At 41.1% G+C, this 21804-nt stretch overlaps 1 protein-coding gene across 1 annotated transcript; it reads right to left on the reverse strand.

Moving 5' to 3' along the window:
• Positions 1 to 876: 876 nt before the first annotated feature.
• Positions 877 to 4803, reverse strand: LOC121941359 (diencephalon/mesencephalon homeobox protein 1-B-like). Its single transcript, XM_042484137.1, is given in 7 exon segments — positions 877 to 1168; positions 1171 to 1437; positions 1584 to 1851; positions 1853 to 2026; positions 2212 to 2390; positions 2570 to 2737; positions 4728 to 4803. Coding segments are annotated over 6 exon segments (1191 nt in total). The 5' UTR covers positions 2724 to 2737; positions 4728 to 4803; the 3' UTR covers positions 877 to 1019.
• Positions 4804 to 21804: the final 17001 nt, after the last annotated feature.

Genomic DNA, 21804 nt, shown 5'->3' on the forward strand with positions numbered 1-21804 from the left:
AGACATGGAGTTACTCTTTAGTCAGGCAGATGGAGGCGAACACTGAGGGATATTTACAACGCTCAATGGATTCAGCTGAGTGCTGTAACTCTAAACAAGGAGTGTCATGTGTATCTACAAAGAAATACAGCTGGCTGGAGTGATCTGAGCTTTATTTCTGATATCAGATCACATGTGACTTCATTCTGTGTTTCTCGGGCTGTAAGCCATGCGTCAGAGGGGTGCTTGCATGCATAGTTCACATTCGGGGGTTGGAATATAGATTGTTTTCATATCTGTCCAGGATTCAGCTCTGTAGTTCAAGACTTCAGAGGAGACGGAAATCTGTGCTGCTGACCAGAAGGAGTCGAATACAAGCAAAAATCCACAGGCAAAAAAATCTGTTCACACACAACTGCAGTCCAGGTGGGATTTTTTTTTTTTCATCAAGTCCATTGAGTTGTTGTTATAATCTTATTTTCTGTTAAGTGGATCCAGCAGAGATGCTCTTCATGTCCTGGTGTGCTCCCAGCGCTGAGCTGCACGCCCACATGGTGACGATGAGGTGGAGGGGAATAGATGTGTCGACAACCCGGGGCCCCGAACTGAGGGAGGGCGCCTAAAGTGCCTGCTCTGAAATACATTTTTGTGGCCTTCAGATGTGTGCCCAATGAATATGTCGTTTCTTCTGTTCGTCACACTGCTCTGGTTTTGAAATTGGGTTTATTTGAAATCTAGAAAGCTGCAAATGAAACAGCCGTTGTTTGTTTGAATCACATGAAACACGGACAAATTTTGGCAGATTTTGAACAGATCAACAGCCAATTGGTTAGCAGCCAGTACCTTTAGTTTAAATTTGAGACATTTCTAATGAGTTTTTGGAGGTGTGTCTGCATTTTGAACAGATTCACATAGTTGGTGACAGTGGTGAGAGGTCAATGAAAGTGAAGAGGGGCCTAGAGTCACCTTGTGTGAACAGAACCCATAATATGTTACGGCCCTGACTAGAGGGCGAACGCTTTGACCGAGCAGCCCGAGCTTCAGTTGGGAAGCGTGTCCAATCCCAGTGAGGCTGCATGCTGCTTGGCCCTCAGACGGAGGTTCTCGATGCTGGTGGTCTTGCTGTTGAGGCTTCCAGGGAGGCTGCCTGGTGCCGCCTGCAGCAGCGGACTGTTCCACACCTGCTGGGCTGCGACAGGGTCTGGTAGTAGGACTGGCAGGGCAGGGAGCTCAGGGGGGACGGCATGTTGACGTTCATGCCCAGGTAGGGCAGAGATGACGGCGTGCTCATGTCAAAAGACGGGTAGTGCACCAGGTTGTTGGTGGCGGCCATGTGCTGCCGAAACTGCTCCTGCAGCCGGAAGAGGCTGAGGGGAGACGAGGCGTAGGAGTTGCTCTGCGCCAAACCGCTGGTCACGCTGCTGGAGGACGGCAAGGTGGGAGAGCTTAGGGGAGAGTCTGAGGAACAGGAAGAGAGGAGACGAACTTTGGTATGCTTCATACAGGAAAAACATCTTGTCCATGAATGTGATTAGATGTTTAAATATGCCGTATAATCAGGGAATATGTAAGCAGCTGCGTTCAGTAGACTGTGATATTTTTACCTGATGTGGGGCTCAGCTGTTTGCAGGATGGGGAGCTTCTTCCCGGCAGTGCGCCTCCCTCCCCCTGCGTCTCCTCCCTGATCTTCACCCTTGCCTCCCCCCTCATTTCGTCCTCTTCTCTGTCAGCATTATCTTCAGCTGCTGACTCGCTGTCCGATGGCTCAGGGGAGGTGACGTTGACTTCCACGCTCATCTCTCCGGGCTGCGGCCGTGCGGCTCCCAGCCTCTCTGTCTCTGAGTGACAGGATGAAGAGGAGGAAGGAGGGGGGAGGAGTGCGGGCGTCAGGAACCAGGGTGGTAGTGGTGGTGGAGTTGAGGTCAGTCTTGGAGTCCTCTGTAGAGCCCTCTGCGGCTCCAGATGCCTCCTTCTGTTTCTGGAGCTGCTCCTTCTGCAAGCTGCGCTGCTTCTTGCGAAACTTGGCTCTGCGGTTCTTGAACCAGACCTGGGAGACAGAAGGACAAACAGATCAGTGTTTGGGTCAAGGACTAAAAGTAAAATAAGAGTGAACAACTTTACAGCATGCTGCTTTCTATTTTCACTTTAATGATGTAAGATTGTCACTTTTTAGCAGCTTGGAGAGCAACAGGCAAACAGCACTCAGAACAAATGCATTCTGGGGGTTTTTACCTGAACGCGAGCCTCAGGCAGGTTGGTGCACATGGCCAGACGTTCCCGCATCACCACATCAGGGTAGTGTGTCTTCTGGAAAGTTTTCTCCAGAGCTTCCAGCTGCTGGGCGGTGAAGGCCGTCCGACTGCGCCGCTGCTTTCGGTGCTGGGAGCCATACCGGGCCTCAAGGATAATGTCTTGAAATGTGCAGCCGTTGAGAAACAAGAAACAGGACCAGTTTAATTGAGGTACAGGTCAAAGGTCATTTAAGCACCTCCCAGAGATCGACACACATGGAATTTGTGTTTGTGCACCGTAAAAGATGGAAATGAGTAACGATGAAAGTGAAAAAACAAGTTGAACGACTGATTCTTACCAGCCAGTCTCTCTGCAAGAGTGAGGGCATGTACTGAGGGCCTGTAGTCAGGGGCGTGCTGGGCCTGTTGCGCCGCCTGCTGGTGGAGGTTGTACATGGCGCTCAGTGAGTTCATGGCGTGCAGAGAGTAGCCGTTCACGCCGTAGTGCTGCATGGCCGGCGAGCTGTCTGCACGGAGGAGGACAGAGGAGGACAGGCTGCTGTGAGTGTCAGGCCTCTTAATACAATTCAGTCTATTTTTGTAGCGCCTTTAAAAAGCGAAAACTCTTTTTTTATCGCATTAGTTGGAGTCTGACTAATTGAAAAGGCAACAGGTGAAATACAAGCATGAAAGGCTGCGCTCCTAATAAAACGATTCCTTCATTTTATCAAAGAGTTATTACTAAGCGTGACCTCTAATAATTATTTAATAAATAATTATAATAATAAAGATTAATAATTTAGCTGAGACTGTTCTGTTTTTTTTTTAGCATACGTGTTGTTAGATCCAGTTTAATGCTTTAAAGGAAAACCAAACGAAACATTCTTGCATACTGTCTTTTTTTCCTACGGAGGGTTTCCCCACTTTAGCCACATTTAAAGCGCCAAGAAAAAAATAAAATATCGAGGTTTCACACCGTTAATATAGTAGGCAATGGAATTTATAATTTTATTATAGCTTTCAGGAGGAAAATGATTTTTAAAATAAATTTACGGCGATTTAGAGGTGTGTAGATTATTTAGTTCGATACAGCACAATAAACATTTACTCAAATTAACAAAAAAGAATACATGCAGCATAGGCCTAATAGTTAAAAAGTAAAATAATTTTGCAGTTACCTCTACTTTTTTTGCATGATGAAAATATATCTTCTTTAGTTGTTATTTATTGCTCGTATTAGGAAATTTTGTGCTGATAGTCTAACTTATTTACAGTGGCCCATAATTGTGATGTTTCAATTGAGAAAAAAAATCCACTATCTGCATGTAATAATAATATAATAATAATAAATAATAATAATAATAATAATAATAATAATAATAATAAATAATAATAGTAATAATAATGTCTATCGATTTTTTTTAAAAAGGAAGCCACGTTTTCCCTGTTCACAAAACAAAATGAGAGAATAAAACGAATTCTTATTTCGTTTTCGTGCAGATTTTCAGTCTGAAGAGTTTACATATAAATAGCCTAGACAAATCAATAAATCATTTAAAAAAAAAAAAAAAAAAAACATTTACTAGTGAATTATTGAAGCTCCGCAGACCGGACTGACAGAAGGTGCGACAGCATGTTTACTTTGCTCCCCGAGAGTTTGTCTCGAGCGCAGGGCCGTTTATTTTAATCTGTGGCGGGTCTCAGGTCAGTTTCAGACGCCTGCAGGCTGACGGAGATGTGTGACCGGCCTCCTGTCTAATGTGGCTGCAAATAGGTTTCAACTCTACAAAGCTATTAATTTATCATCAGGCCTGACACATGAAAGATGGGCCAGCATGTGTGTGTGCGCGCACGTGTGATATACCGTGTGATTAAAACGATTGACTAATACAATAACTTTTTTTTCCATGTGTGAAATTTCTTTGCATTATTTTACTAAATCAGCCTCTGGCTGGATTCATGTAATCTGTTCGTTTTTTTTTAAATCGGCAGCTTAAAAATTCTGCTCCTCTTTCAGGACAATGTCACGTAGCCTCGGGCTCTGATTTAAGCCTAATTATGGTAATTGCCGTGGATTTATGAGTTATACAGCATTTGGTAAAGATTGCCTCGAGGCCGGAGCTGTGTATGCAGCAGCATTCAGTAAACGACGAGGAATTAATGAGGATAATTAACATGAAGTCAATTAACAACCTGTAATATTAAACAAAAACAAAACAAAAAAAGAACTTTCTTAAACAACGTTATAAATGTACCAGAATTTAAAAAAAAATCTATTTGACACAGATCGTGTAATTTATAGCCCTTGACTGTTCATGTTACTGATCATTTCGTTCGAACGATTTTGTCCAAAATGTGATAAAATTAGGAATATCACAACATTTCGCGATATAAAACACAAAAATGCAATTAAAAAAAGACTCGCAAAGCATTTTAAATAGCCTCAAAAAAAGACTCGTTCCGTTACAGAACTAATTGAGAAATATGATCGCTGCAAACTTGGATTGAACTTCTTACCTCTCTCCTCTCTGTGTAGCTATCTGAAGCGAAATATCTCCACTTGCAGCCGAATATTTTCCTTTAAATCTGCTTCTCTAAAATCCGCAGGCGCTGGTTCATGTTTTCATTTCATTACAGCTTTTTCATTCACTTCAGTATCCTGAGAGTATCCCGCTCGGTGCGCTCAGTCCTCCGGCTGCCTCTCTGTGGATGTGGGAGGATGCTGAGCTGCCATGTACCGGCCTTTAAAGCGCTCCGGGTGGGGTCACCGGGACGCTCAGACGCTCCTTCTCTGTGCCAATCACGTCGCTTTCTTCCTCCACCACCATCGCAGCCCCTCCGCCCTCCTCCTTCACATTACTCCTCACTTCAGAGATGATTTTTCTGCATCCGAGGTGCCGACTTTTCCTCATGCCGCTGTTTTTGTTTTGGGAAGAAAATAAAAAGATAATTTGGGTTTTTTTTTTAAATTTATTTTGAATTGAAGGGTTATCGTGCCAAAATTAATAATAATCATTTTTACTCTATTTTTTTATGAAGCCTACTGTATTTTTAGAGGTGATAATAATGAAATAATTGTGGTTTTTACTGAGGAAGACTGACGCAAATTCTCTCAATACTTTAAAACTCATAAAAAAAAAATCTCAGCATAGCAAGGTGTATTTTAAGGTATTCCCATTATGTAACAGTCTTAGCCTTGATTATTATTATTTTGACATATTTTTTAAGGTCTTAGATTCTACCTAATAATGTGTTGCTAAAACCATTGCCAAAGGTCAGACTGACATTTTTTAGTTTTTAAAATGTTTTTTTTTTTTTTTACTAAACTTTTACTAAATAGATAACCACAGTACAGTTTGAAAATATCTTACCCACATCCAGAGTTATATTACACGGGTATAAAACACTGAAACGGCCATATGTAGGTTATGGCTGATGTATTGGGTTGAGTTTGGGCAAAAGCAACCTTTAGAAATGCCATTAAAACAAAAAAATTAAAAAAAAAAAACAACAAAATAAACGAAATGTAAATATTTTCGTCAACAGATCTCAAGTGTCAACAAAAATTATCCCTTTTTTAGGAAACTCAAACTCATTAAATTCTTGTATTCAGCCCCAAAAGGGGTCTATAATACAGGCTTTAATTAAATGATATGCAAATTTACTGTCCTGTAGCACTCTCTTGCAGTGACTCGTGCACGGTGACTCTCAGGTTAATTCCGCGCTTTAATTTTATTTTCCTCGTGCCTCGGTGTGACTGCATGTTTTTTTGGTGGGAATGCAGCTGAAGGTGGAGAGATGCAGGCTGGGCTATACACTGCTGCCTCCAGCAGCTCCCCGGCCCCGAGGGATTTAGGTTAGGATTGGGTAGACAAGACGCCATTTCACCCTCCAAAAAAATGTCTTAAAATGACTGCTGGTAAGAGGATTAAAACAATAATGCCCCTCTCTTCTTCAAGGTTTTTAGAAAAGATTTCTTCTCCCGAAGAAAAACCGTTTAGGCTGGAATTAGGGCAGCGAAAAGTAGCCTTTTAATGTAAAGCTTGCATATTTTGTTGAATTTTCTCCGAGAGAGTGAGAGAGAAAGGGGAAGGTGGGGTTGGGTGGGGGGGGGGGGTTCAAATCCTAAACTCAATTTGATCTTTGGCCACATTCATTTGCAGAACTTTAGACTCCTGACAACAGCCTGCGTGAAAAGAAAATGTGATACTCTTATAGGTTACCTCAATGCGTTCACCCAAAGTTCACTTTATTGTGTCCTCACTCTTCCCTTACTTTCAGTTGGCTTTCTGGTGCAGCAGGGAAACCCAAAATATGAAAGGAACAGAATTAAAGCAATACGTTTAGTGGACGTTTTTACGCAACAAGTGGTTATCAGTGCGTAAAATTGTGTTTTTAATGAGAAAATGAATTAGCGAATTCAATAATAGTATTTTTAATTTTCTAATGTTTGGGTTTTTTTTTTTTTTTTAAGTCCGACCTTATGTTTTTTGTTAGTATTGCCAAAGAGCATTTAGGCCTAGAGGAAAAAAAAAAAATCGGATTAACTTGTGAACCGATGGAAATAAGAACTTAAACTGGAGGTAAATCTGGCCAGTGTCTCTTTGTGGGAACCGTTTCTAAAGCAATTAAAGCGAGAAGGAATTCCTCTCAGCTGCTCTTCCTCAAATCAGCTTTATACGGAACTTAATGCGGGCTAATGTCCGGCATGGCCGACGGCTTTAATGCAAGTGTCAAGAGGGGCTGCTGTTAGAGTGATGTTAGGCCAGTGGAGCAGCAGCCCCTCCGAGTGTGGACAGTAAACTCACACTCACTCACTTTACACAGGTTTTCAATTTTAATTATAGAATTTGGGACACTTTTTGGGCATATAGACATGCATTCTCATTAACAAATATACTGATGCTGATCTTACACTAGTATTTATTTATATATATATTTAATTAAAATATGATTCCTTAGAGTCATAAATTCCAGAGTGATATTAGATTTAGGGATTGGTTTTACGAGACATAAAAATGAAATAAAATAAAAAATAATTATAAAAAATACATTTTAAAGTTTTCATTTCTTAAAGTTTTAAGTGTTATTAATATATTGTATATTATTTTTGCAGGATTTTAATCTGTATTTCAAGGTATCCTGTAACCAGCAATTTTCTGACAGTATTCTGAATTAAGTTGTGATTCCTTATTTGTCACCCATGTGTCCCCTCCCCCGCTGATTTTCTTGATTAATTATTCTATAAAATTATAAAATGGCACACAAAAACTATTGAAAAACTTCTACCAAAACTTTAAAGAATGTATGGTGACGTCAACAAATATCTCATTTTGTTAGATCAGCAGTCCAAAATATGAACATCAATTTACGATAATGCAAAACAGATAGCATTTTTTCTGGTAATTTTGCTGTTAAAATGGTTTAAACCATTAATCCACAGTCGGCAATTAATTCTTTGTCAACCAATTAATCGACCATGGCAGTTCTTTTGCGTTAAAATACGCAAACACTTCCAGATATTTTACTTTGCAGAGCAGTGTTGGTGGCTTTGAGGCCCAATCATGATGACAGTTTACTCGCCTCCTTATTTACCATTTTCCCACCGCTCCTCATCCCGATCACCTTCAGGATCTTAGCTCCGCTCGCTGCAGGCTAACTTTCTAAACCTCAAATTCATCTCCGATTTCTGCGGATTTCATTGGCGCAGTCATTGTTCTCTGCACTCTGGCTGCATTCAGGCTTTATCATGTTAAAGCCTCTCCCCAGATCTGAGTTATCGTCTTTGCTCTCAATCATCCTCCCGCCCGCTTTCTGAATATCAAAAACTTTTATCCCTGCATCAGGACTTTGGCAGCCTGAATCAAAGCTCAGCCGAGGACGCTGCAGCGATTTATAAATCATGTTCAGTTTTTAATCAGGTTTATAACGCATGAACGTTTGTAATTTTACCCCTCAAATGGCTCCCTATATTTCCAAGCGGCATCTTACATCAAATCGAGGAGAAAGTTGATGCCTTCAGCCTTCAGAGCCCATTAACTTTTATCATTAGGTTTTCTTTAACTTCATGAATATATTAGGTTTCAATCCAGCCGCTCTGGACTGCACATGCTCTTAGTCAAGGTTAGCTTGTGCTCATTTGGGTGAAATTAATCATTTTGATGTATGGTTTAGAATTGACTGCTTCCTTGGGACTTGTGTGACTGGAGTAACAAAGCAACTTGCCATTAGCAATCCCCCGGCTGTGTATTAGCCGGGCATTCACCTTTAAGACTTTGCTGTGTTGGATGTCTGATTGAAATGGACAAACCTCTGGCTCCACAGCCTCTTTTTTTCTGTACTTTGATATCATCTTGTCAAAGATCACACAGTCTCTGATACACATCTAGATGTACACTCCTCTCAGTCGAACATTCATATGGCTACAAGCATTGTAAGACATCAGTTTCTATCACCAAAGGAAAAGGACGAAGTCTATTTTCTATGGTGACAACAGACATTCAGTGCACATATCACTGCTGTGAGGCGCAAACCTCCCATCTCCAAAATTGATATTTTTCAGGAATTAGGAAAAATGTTGTTTTTAAAAGGATCCAATGGAGATCGGAGGTTTAATCACAAGCTTCTTAAAATACATTTCATTGGTTAAGAAATGGTAAAACCCACTGATAGACATAGATGTGGACCAATAGAATATGCAATGGACAGGCTTCTCAAGAAACTAGTGCAAAGTTTAACTTTCACATTCTAATCTTGAAAACTAATGCAGACACCCAGCTGACACAGAGCAACATGAGTATTCATTTGGAGAAATCTAAGTCCAATATTCGCTCTTATTTGGTCTCCACCAACTCTTGAGGGAAATATTTCGCTCTAAAGTTGCTGAAAGTTCCACAGTGTTCACCTGCTAGTTGTTAACTGTATTTGTCTGCACTTTGGTGCAAAAAAAACAAAAAACATTTGCAATTTGAATATATTATATAAGAGTACTCCAGGGCAGCACGGTAGCGTTGTGGTTAGCACTGTTGCCTCACAGCAAGAGGAGTTATAAGTCTCAAAACTGATGCAGCACAACCACAGATATCCTAATTTTTATCACAAGCATTCTTGTCAGAACATGGTGCCTACATTTCCCACAATGCAATTTGACAGTTCCAATCCAATGGCCGGAATAACATTTCAAATGTTTCTTCTAGACACTGATGTGTAACATTAGTACCTTATTATGTAATGTTTAAAATTTACATTGCTTAACATCTGAACAACGCTGTGTTTAACACAGCCCAGTCTCCAGAAGAAAATGTTGGCACTGTACTCTTCTTCAAACCACCAATACATTCAATTTTAAACAACTACGTTTTGTTGTTTGCTGGTCTTGCCCTACGCTCTGCAGCTTGGCAAAAGTCTCGCCAAGGTCTCACACCATCAACCATCCCCTCCGTCTCCCATTGACGAATTCAGCTCATATAAATATTATCAGAACAATTTCACTTTATAAAAAATATGATGTGAAGGATTTGTAAAAATGTAATGTATCAGTGGCATCTATCAGATACAAAAAGCTTTCTCCATTTTTCAGATTTGCCGCTGTCCTCCCAAAGATCTGTGAATAGGGTTCGACTTCTTCTTTCAGAATTCATCTTCTTTTGGTAGAAATTGGTGTTTTTATGTAAGAATATAACACTTGGGACAGAGACACAGTAATTCTCGTAATGTGAGACTGACCAAGTTGTTCACTTTCACTATTGTTTCTCCTCGTATGATCCCGTAGACACAGCACACCATGCTGCAGCCAGGGCCGCTCCTCTGAACGGTTTCTCTGGCAGACTTGACATATCGAGGTTGGCAGGTTTGTTTCCTCCCTCTTTCTCAGAGCCGGTCTTTGGTTGTGCCCCTCAGGCTGCGGCCCAGCACAAGGGTTCCTATTGTCAAGGCCTAATCCAGGGGCTACACAGCTTTAGCAACATGGTGGGATAAAAGCCCATCAAACCACTACTTTATGGGGGCAAATCTTTCCTAATCCCTCGCTTTATCTAAACAAAAGGAGAGAAACAAGAGGATAGAAAGAAATTGTGCAGACACAGGGCAAGACCGGGAGCTAAGATGCAAAGAAGTAGTTTCACTGGAGAAGCTAACCATTTTTGACAGGCTTTCACTAAAGGATTGACAAAAAACGGACACCGGGATTCCAAAAAGGGCCGTACAGGGCCTTTTTTCTTTTCTAAAGTTAAGCTTAAATATCCGTAGAGGGATATGTCGAAATTAGTGAGATTAAATTCAAAAACCTTAACTATTAAGAGGACTTGGCAGGGGGCACCTGCCAGTTTTAGATGCTATAAAAAATTCCTCTTAGTTTACTCGGTTGATGTAAACAAGCGACAACTGTGATCTTGAACCTATTCTTTGCGCTTTTCTCAGACAGGCAAAAGGGAGTATGGGAATTTCTCTAGCGACTCACACACTGCTTAGAAAACCTGCTCCACCACGCAGACTGTGTGACCCCAACCTCTGTGCAAACCATACTTCCAAGAAGAGGAATCTGTTTAATTTCAAATGTGGGAATTGTTCAAAAGACACTGAATGGCAGCTACAAATTAGGCTTTTTATTCTAAGACTGTTTCCGAGAATCTGAGAGCTATAGTTCATCTGCGACACAATCGTTTGAACAGACCCCCCTTGTAAATTAGCAGACCCTGTAACTCACACGTTTTGTGTGTGTGTGTGTGTGTGTGTGTGTGTGTTTCAGGGACAAATCCCCTGACCCCATTTCATGTCTGCTGCCAATTCCAATTTCTATCTTTACTCTGTGGCAACTCGCTTTCGAATCCCAAGTGTCGCATCTGAAAATGACTCTGTGAGTTAGAGGCTTCATTTTCTGCCACAGCCCAAATGCTCCACAAGAGGACCATTTGGAGCCCGCCGGTCAGAGAGTCGAGCAGAGATTGAGAACAAGCCAGTTTGTTCTGGCTCTATGTACATAAACCACCACAGCCGGGGGGCTCTCGGTGTCTCGCTTGCCCTCTCAGGTATATGAACAGAAACATGGTGACATACATAATTCACCACCTGACATTAAATACACTGTCCTCATCCACACACAACATCGTTCACTCTTTTTTAAATTGAATATACATCCTGAAGCGCAAACTGATTTGATTGGCTATTTATATTTGTTGACAGCGCGCCCCCTGCTGGCCTGTGTGGATGCCTCCTGAATGGGGTAATTAAGAGATAATAGGCTGGGAATGCTCGTCGGGGACCGAGTGATTAGTGATTCATTACATGAGCTTAGAACGAGGAAGAGGAGAGGAGGGAAGTGGTTGGGTTCCTGTGGGGGGGCATACATGAAGAGCCTGACAAATTGCCATTGGATTTATCCAGGGTAATTAACTATCACCCAGGGAAAGTGCTGGGCCGACGACTATCAGTAACCTACAGCAGAGTCACACAGTCATCATCACACAGACGGGCTGTGTTTTTTTTAACTTCTGTTAATGGCTGTTAGGCTTTTTAGTGCTGCTTTGTGTGCTAAAAAAACACATTGATTATGAGACTGTGGATGTAAATATTGATTTTATTTAAAAGTTCTAAGTCAGGCATGTCCAAAGTCTGCCCAGCAGCAAAATGTGGCCATCAGACCAATTTTAAACAGCCCTTTGCTTGATTTTCAAAATACGCTATATGTAGCCTGAACATAATATTGGTTAATGAAACAAGTTCACTTTGCATTTTTTCCCCTTCACCTCATGATGGCCGCACTATCACACAGTTTGTAGATATGCGGGACTATGCAGGCGAAACTGTGTTTTCATAAACAGACAGTAAACAAACATTTAACCAACAGCAGACATTTCCTGTTAATAGCAGACATGGCAACTGCAAAAAAAGTCGACAGTGAGGGGCGTTGCTTTCAGGATAATTTTCACATTATCCCATCTGGCCCCCATTCAAAAAATAAAATTGGACACCCCTATTTTAGGTGGTGGCGCTACATGCTAACGAGGAATATAACATCTGTCTAACACTGTGGTGCTAAGTGCACTCTATTATTTAATTTAGACTTAATTTCAAAACTTTTCGAAGACTGTTCAAAGACCCATAATAATGCAAAGAAATGTCTTGTCTACTTGTCCAGCTATTGTCTAACATATCAGAATAAAACTGTGTTCAAACATAATTTCAGTTAGCTGATAAATAGAGAGAGAGACAATATGTGAGGAGAAAACAAAGAAAAATACGTGATGGTATGCGAAACTTCAAATCTCGATGCATATTAGAGCTATGTTATGTCAACCGCTTCAGAAAACAATTTGCTATTATTTTACATTACACTGCACACAACAAAATTCCATGACTTTTCCAGAACTTTCAATGATTTTTAACTAATTCCATGACTTTTCCCAGTTTTTCCAGTTTTTCAACATGTTGAAACAGCTGAAAAATAATGCCAACAAGGGCCAGCAAGAGCCAAAGAGGGTCAACGGTGCAGGACACAACACAGAGACTAAGGCAGCAGATGCTCACTATTCTATTGGCTACACCGACATGTAAACAGTAGTAAAGAAACAACAAAAAAAACAGTTGCCACCAATGTAAAATATTTACTAAAACCCTAATGAAAGTCAAAGAAATGAAGTATCAGAAAGTATTAAAAGTATTCAGCTGTGAATTTCAGCTGTATTCCCCTTTAAGAATCTGTGCATGGCACACACGAATGGCGTCCATCCACTACTTGACTGCCATGATCCTATAAAGTAGGAAAGTCTATATTCCCATCTTCATAGTCCTTCCAAAGCCAGCCTCCCATCCAGGAGTAATCCTCTCTGGTCCATATCAGCCTCACAAAGCAGCGCACACTTACATGGAGAAGTTGATTTTCTCTGTCTATTTTATCTGATTTGGAAGCACTTAGAAACAGCTCTAAGTCTTCCCTCGATTAAAAGGATGGGAAAAAACTCAGCCGGTGTGCTAACCGCCCCCTCCTACATGAGCTACCTCTCAACATCCAACATCTGGCTATTGTTGTTAAATCTGCTTTAAAGCATCTGTGGGTCATCTGGATTCAAACATTTAGAGAATGGAGGCTCATCTGTTGAGCTTAAGTCACTGAGGAGTTGCACTCCGCTCCTCTTAAGTCTCTCATCAGGATAAATGCTGCTGAACTGCAGCTCTGTTTCAAACACCTCTGAAAGTGCTGCCTTTTCTGCCTAATATATCATAGACGAGCAGCAATGAAGTCAAACACAACTATGTCTGCAAGTTTGTGCACAAGCTAACTATGATTCTGGTTTCTTACAATAACATATCTATTATCATCGCCTCACTCAGACGATGTGGCCGTGCATCTCAGTAAGAGTAAAGCTCACTGGAGTCAAGCTCTTCTCCCATAAGCTCTATTAAGAAGTATTTTATGAAATGAGCATAAGAAGTTGATTTATTGTTGTTTTGTAATCTGGATTTATGCCTTGTTCTGCAAAAAGCCTTTTTTAAAAAGGCTTTGGCTGGCAGTCAGGACAGAGGCACATTCAGCAATAACCAACTAACTGGCCCCTGCTTAGAGGGACTCCACCATCCCTGCATGACCAATTAAAAAGGGGCCAAAGACTACTTGGCAAGAAGGGCCACCGGTCAAAATTGTGACTCCTGGATGAGAAATAATTAAATTGATAATAATTTCAAATATTAAAATAACAATAAAAGAGAAATAAAATTGCATTTTTGCATTTAAAATAGTCAAAGCCTTAACATTATGAAGTTACTGCACCCGACCATGAAAAAGCACCCCCATAAAATCACAACTTGTCCTTTTTATGTTTATACTTTTGTACAGATTAAATGATTGTCTTCATGCTAAGCTATGCTAACTGCCTCCTCGCTCTAGCATCTTCTGCAGCAGTGATGATGCTTATAGCAGAACGCAGCTCAATAGCCACACAGTATAATTTCATGACTCAGGTAGCCGCGATGCTAAATGCCAGACGCAAGCATAGAGAGGCAACAGCCAGGGAGGCGAGAAGGACAGCACATCGGACCCAGTGTGCATGGTTTTTGTACATAACCATTTCATCAGATAATGGATTACGTAATGCAACAAAAAATACAGAATTGGTATGACAAGGCTTAATATTTGGCAAGAAAACAAGCAATTTCAAAAATGTAGCAGTATTCCTTTAACATTTCTTGCAATCAGCAACATAACAACTTTTTAATTTTTAAAAAAAATTAACTTCAAATGGAAGATTCCCGTCCTAGATTCCTCTTATGCTTAATTTTCCAGTGTGTACTTTTCATGCCTCCATAATAAAAATGGTACATGTGTAGAGTCTCTGCAACATTTTTACTTTAGACAAATTACACTTCCTTTAATTACTGCTTGATAACAATGGAAAGCGAAGTTGATAGTGTATTTTTACGGGTTACACCCGCAGATCAGCAGGTCTTCTCCCAGCAAATTGGCTCTAATTACAGTGAGGTGGGAGCCTCTGCAGAGAATGCATGCCAGTGTGGAAATAAGTGCTTAAGAAATGACTGTGTGAGATGGCCTGAAGGCATCGAGCTCTCTGCAGGGACGCTGCGGTTGGGCACTTAACCTGGATACCTGCTCACATGAATCCCACCAATCAGAGGCGAATGAAGAATGCTTATTTCAATGTTTGATTAAAAGCAGTTTGACTGGTATTTATATCACTCTTGACACTAAAATGAGAGAAAAATAAAACTCTTTACGCCCACAAATGAGCATCTTCTTAACCATCAGAGGCAGCGAACAAGGGAGGGAAAATTGTAAGAGGGAGGCCTTAAGAATGAAAAGGAGTCTTGCTGGGCCCAACTGGCCATGTAAAGTGTTGGGCCGTCCTGCCTGTCAGATGGCGGCTGGCTGGAGAAACCCGGGAGTGAGAGCTGCTGTCTTCTTGTTAGATAATCCCTCCAGCACACAGCAGCGGCAGGGGGGCTAGAAAGAGCCTGTTAAAAAGAGCCAGCGCTGATGGATATCTGTATGTATTTATCTGTTCCTAATGAGCGCTGCTTAGCTGCTCACTGAGCTGGAACATGGGCATGAGAAAAGTAAATACTGGAGAAGAAGACTTAAATGTGAGCCTGATTCTGCAGAAAACGGTTAATTCTGTTGTTTTTTTCTGTATTTATGTGTTTGCAATTTAAATAAAGCTCCTAAAAATCACACATTTATCATGTTTTCCCAATAGGAAATGACTACAGTATGCTTCATGCTGGGATTGACTGTGATGGTTTATTTGTGTGTGTGTGTGTGTGTGTTTCGAGTGTGTTTTCTTGCCTCGGGTCCTGCCGCACACCCCCCCACCCTGCAGAGGAGCCCTTTGGCAGAGATCTGACTCTACATGAATATGAATGAGGAGGCAGCACACAGGGGAGAGCCGGGGAATCTGATGACAGTGCAGGAAAAGACCAGAGCATCTACGGGGATGTATGACTTCTCAGCCCTGCCGCTGATATGATAAAGTGGCTGAATTTGAATATGTGCGTGTGTGTGTGCGTGTGTGTGCGTGTGCCTTGCCTCAGAGTGTGTCCCGTCAGATGGATATGAATAATGTATTGATAGCCAGCCCCCTGTGGTAGTCCATACAATCTAGCCTGTGTGTGTTGTGTTTAGCCTGCCCAGCTGGCAGGGTCACAGGGGATGCACACACATTATGTCACAGTCCCAGGAGAGGTGTGGGTGCATGTTCCCTTTTCACCATCAATCAACAGAGCAAACTGTTTAACAACAACAATGAGGCAGTTAAGAGGCCCCTCAGTTCATGCCAGAAGTGGTGATAATTACCTAAACATGAAGTTGTCACTCGTCTCCCTCCTCAGCCTCTCCCTGCATCTGCCCCTTTTGATTGTGTGCCGAGTCGAGTGTGACTCACTCACAAGTGAGATGGACAGTAATTGGTGAGATTGATTTTTAAAAGCGTATTCATTTGACCTGCACCTTGTCCATATGGAGGCTTTTCATTAAGCTTGATAAATGCCTCAATACGTTTCCTGATGCTCTCATTCCTTTTCTGAAGTGTCTTCTTCCTCTTTGTGAAATCGCTCTCAACTCCCCCAGTTTTTCGGGAGCGTTCACCCCATCTGCTAAAAGGGATGGTCAAACACACCTCCTGTCAATTTGTCTGCAGGTCTGGTTAAGAAGCCAAATGCCTCACACTGCCTGTGCTGCATTTACTATGCTTTACATACAGCATGTGAGAATTAAAGGAGTCTCTGAAGCAGATAGCACCGCTCCGTCTTGCGCACCAGTTGGCAAACATGGCAGCATCTCGTCTCTTTCCGTAACAGTCCTCCGATGTCTAAATAACGTCATGATTAACGGACACCTACTGTATGTTTCAACAACATTAATGCCATCTTAAGCATGTTAGCAAATCAAACACCTCCAGCAACCACGAAGACACATACGTATTTATATGGAGTCTTGTTATTGGCCATCTCCTTTTAAGCTTTTTGTCTCCACCAGCATCTCCACTATGTTCACCAGCTTGTTGCTCAGTACGTTTACACGCACAGTTCAGTCAAGCTACGGTTGAACTACTGTCTTCATCCCTGTATACAAGCACCAGGGGAGAATCGATTTATTGACAGAAGTATGTCCAACTCCACCAAGGCAGGTGGAGATATGCCCCCGTTCAGAGTTGCAATAAACCTATATTATTTATACAGTCTATGATAAAGACCAAATCACAATCACAACTGTTTATTTACAGCAACTTTGGGGTAGAAAACCGCCGTGTTACATACATATAATCAAATGGCGCTGAGTAAACTCTTTCTTTATTGACTAGTGTTAAAAGCCACCTAAAAAAAGTCAATATTAGTTAAGTTGTCGCCTACACTTTATTTAGAGTATTTTCACCGGTTTACCCTGCTGTAAAACAGCCTTTACCGACAGGGATTTGTCGCTGTTATATCAAAAACATCAGACTCCGCAGACGGCGGAGTTGCTGGTCTACCACTGCCTCAAGTCAAGTTTTAGTTTTGCTTCTGTCTATCTTGAGCTGTATGAGCACTGGAAGCCCATTTTTTTAATAAAGCACTGGGATAAAGTGCTCCCAGCCACCACAAAAGAAAAAGACTATATGGACACAGGACCTAAATGAGAGGAACTTCAGAGTCGGGTGATAATTATCTGTGGATTTGTCACTATGAGTGAGCCGGTTTACATTGTTATTTGTTCATAGAAAAGTATTGCTCACTGCAACTTTAACTTATAGGAGAAGCCAGTTTTGTTACACAATGTATGTTTGGAAAAAGACCTTTATTCTTAAAATGCTGTGAAGTTTGGGGAAACCTAATTCAATATGTGGGAGCACTAAAATCAGAGTGTTCTGTATTTTGTTACTCCTGAAATAAATTCCCAAAAAGCCTCTCTGATCAAAATATGGAGATCACTGCAGGGGCAGGTGAGACGTGAGGCCCGTTGGCACCTTGTTTCTATAGCCCTCATGACCTCTGTGCTAGGAACAGTTATCCCTCTATTGATTTTGGCTTTCTCCTGAGTCTAAGTGCCAGCTACAATAGACAGTCTGATAGTGTACGTGATCCGCTGAGAAGACTGAGGACGATACGGGAAAAGAACAATCACTGCAGCAAAAATGGATATTTCTAGGTACACAACAAAGTTGCAGGATCCAACTGAAACTTCATGAATGAGCTCTGATGTAAATAAAGACAGCAATGCCAAAAGGGCACACCTGATTTTTCCTTTATATCTACACTGTAGAGATGTGTATTTTGTGGTACTACACAGTACAGCTGAGTTGAAAGCAGCCACAAAGTTAAATTGTGGCAGAGTTGAACAGCCTTGCAAAAGCAGACTTGCTCCCACGGAGTCGCATAGCCTTGAAACACAGAAACTAATCCATGATATTGATCAGTGTGTTTCATATCAGCCCCTGTAATCCATCAAGCTAACAGTGTGGGATAGGCCTAATTTATATCATCTGAAAGGTGTAATCAAAGATGAATGAACCCCAGCGTGATAGAAATGTGCACTGGGTCATAATTTCTACCACTGTGAGTAATGGTGGGAGGGGATAAACACAACAGCCGATGCGAAAATAGGTAGAACTAAACTCAAGGTTTGTGCAGCTCAGCAGAGCGTGCATGTGTGGCACCAGCATGGTATGGATATAAACTTTTTTTTATTAGATGCACAATGTGGTTCAAAGTAAAATAAGGGTGAACAACTTAAAAATGGATTAAAAGCATAACATTTAGGGGAAAAAGATCCAGTAATACATGTTATGAGAAACTATCTTTAAATAATCACTTATGATATGTATCTCAAAACAATGACCTTATATATTTAAATAGAGAGAAACCTTTCAAATTTTGAAAAAACTCTCTCACAAATAATAACCTGTTAATACTTTGCTTAACTTTACTCTAGATTTTCAAAATAATAGGTTATTGTTTCTCATTACATTGAGATATTAAGTCAGTACTGTGGTTATCATTATTTTTGAAAAACTCTGTCATTAAAAAAAAAAAAAAAAAAAAAAAAAAAAAAAAAAAAAAAAAAAAATATTATTATAAGAAGGTCATCATGTAAGATACTAATTCGTTATTTTAAGACACTGGCTTATTATTTTTAAATATTAACTAAAAAATTGGGGATTGGGATAAATTATTATTTTGAGACACTAATTTATGAATTAAGAAAGGTTTTTTTTATCATTTTAATGTGCTATGTCATTTTGAGAATAAAAGGTTTCTTATTATTTTGAGATCAAGTCATGTATAAAAAGTTTATTGTTTTGAGATACTAAGTCATTATTTCAAGATACTAGGTTATATTTTGATGCACTAAGTCATCATTTTAAGATAGTAAGTAATTATTTCGAGATATTTAGTCATTATTTTGTGGTATTAAGTCTTTTCTCAAGATACTACGTCATTATTTTGAGATGCAAAGCCAGTCTTTCGGGAAAGTTTCTCATTCTAATGCCTTGAAGGATCTATTTTTTATCATCACACTGGCAGAAATTGAATTCCACATAAAACAATCTGACTTCACATTAAACTTGAGTCAACAGCAGCAGTTTCATATACCTGAGTGATCCTATAAAACGCAGTCACCTCTGCCAAACCTATTAAATCACAAGATACAATAACATCACAAGGCAAAAAGGTATGTAATAGCTGTATATCTACAGTCATTCATAGTGTTGATGAATTAGTAATGAGTGTTGCTATGAGCTACAACTTTAACAACAGCTTTATCCATTGTGCAGCAGCGAAGCTCATGTACATGCGACAACCGAAGGCTGACCCAGAGGGTGAAAGATGGCGGTGAGGAGCTTCAAGAGAAGCTGTGAAGAGGGAGAGAGAGTAGCTGTAAATATATGTGTAAATATATATAAATGTTTCCTCTTAAAAAGCCACTTAAGAACTCCAACCCTTTAAATAAGGCCAGGAATAATCTGTTTCCTTCGTTGCGGTAGATCCAGCAGGGATTTGCAGAAACATTCGGCAGTGACACAGATCTACATAATCATTTTAAGTTTCTACCCGCTCCTTCCAATGATTCTCCTGCTGTCACTTTAGATACCGCTAAAACTGATTTGGGCTCCCTAATCTCCCAGTATTTCTTAGACTTTAAAAATCTCTAATATTATAAGGAGATTATTTCATTTATAATTGATTGAGTGCATTTGCCGGAGTGCCACTTCAAAGTTGCTGAATTAAAGATGCATTTAAGAAGCCTGGTGCCGGGCGCTGTGAGTCGCAGGGTGGGGTGGGAGGTTGCGTTGGGGGATGAGGATGGTGGAGGGGGTTTGGGAGGGGGGGTGGGGGGAGGCTTGTGTCTTCTCGGTGGAGCGAGCGGGGCTGATCCATGGAGATTTCTTAAAATGGGCTCTCGCAAAGTGCCTCGCTCGGAGGAGGCATCGGAGGACACTAGCCAATGGCAGCGGACCAGCAGTGGTGGGAATCTGTGTCTGTGTTGGTAAGACTCTTCAGTAAAGAGGTGGCTCTCGTTAGAGATACAGCGTCAAGTCCTGTCCATCCTCAGAGTTCCTCTAAGAACACATCAAGAGGATGATTCCCAGGTGAAGTCCGATCTACCTGGAAGAGACTTTACCCAAATATCTTCCTTTCCACTAAAGTGAAACCGCGCTGGCCTGCCAAAAAGTGTAAGTTTTTCAAAAGCCTTTTTTCCTTAAGCTCTATCTTTGGATTCCCAGCACTGCAGGACCCTAAAATCTCCACAGACCAGGGCTCAAATATGAAGCTTCCCTTTTCCAAACTGAAGCCCATCCAAGAGCTTCACCTCCTCGTTGGCTTACCAATACCTGCAACTCCCATTGGATCACTCTGAGGGTCTTCATTAACGCAGAGAGAGAGATAGAGTCTTTAAATAAAATCCCCCCCAGCCCGAAAGAACAGGAAGAAGATATGGCCTATTGGAGAGCTCAGACCTATTGGAGTGCTTAGTTCTGACTAAATGAATCTTGACAGTGAGGAGGATGCTCTCCTCCTGCCCAGTATTGTACCAGTTGACGATACCCCCCACACACACACACAACTCGCTGCCTTAGATGCTCTGACTCCCCCTCCCCCCCATCCACCAACACCACCACCAACAGCCCGACCAGATCATAATCCTCTTAACGCTCTGCCTTATTAACCACTCATCTAAATGACATGAAAGCAACCGGCTGGAGAGAGGGGAGAAAAAAAAAGTAAATTATTTCCCCTGGAATAAAGTCCTGGCCCTTTCACCATACAGTACTTTGTATTTCACATTTGATTATGTGACAAGTGTATCTAAGTCTGCTCGAGGCTCAAGAGAAATGTATTTCAGAGCCCATCAGGCACAGCAAATTTAAAAAACGGTCCAATTCGCCCTGTGATGCACATACACACTGTGTTACATCAGCGCGCGCACACACACACACACATACACACAGCTAAATTGAATTCCAATTAAGACGATTCCACAGATGATGAATAAATGGATGATCCATTTGGCTCATTTTTTCAATTGAAGAAACTATGATCCCTCTTACCCCCGGAGGAATCCACTCATTAGGGTCCAATTTTTGAATTAAGGATTCAGTTTCCATTTGCCCTCACGCCCTTCATCCCCGCCCTGCCTGTACAACCTGGTGAACTTTTGTAATACTCGATACCACCACCTGTAAATTAATTCTAAGTTCAACCATTTGACCCAGTTTTTTGCTCCAGAGGTAATAGAGGTTTGTCCCTCTGTGCATTCCCAGGCCGAGGCTTATACAGGACTAACAGAGGGAAAATTACTTGTACTCAGGGAGTTGGTTTTGCACACACACACACACACACACACACATACACACTGTAAGGTCTCTGGCCAAGTGTTAAACAAGTGTGAAGGAGTTATGTTTAAGATTGACATGGCTGCATGAGGCAGGAGCCAGAGTTTCATTACACCACCTCTACTTTGAGGAATATCACAATCAGTATCCAAAAAGTGCAGATTCAGTGTTAACGAAAACCTACTCCCTGCATCAGCACATGTTGCCATACGTGTATTTATCCAGATAAAAAACAGTCCAAGACATTTAAGCTCCTATTATTTTTATGTTAAAAA

This window comes from Plectropomus leopardus, chromosome 3, assembly GCF_008729295.1.
Source record: "Plectropomus leopardus isolate mb chromosome 3, YSFRI_Pleo_2.0, whole genome shotgun sequence".
Lineage (NCBI taxonomy): Eukaryota > Metazoa > Chordata > Actinopteri > Perciformes > Serranidae > Plectropomus > Plectropomus leopardus.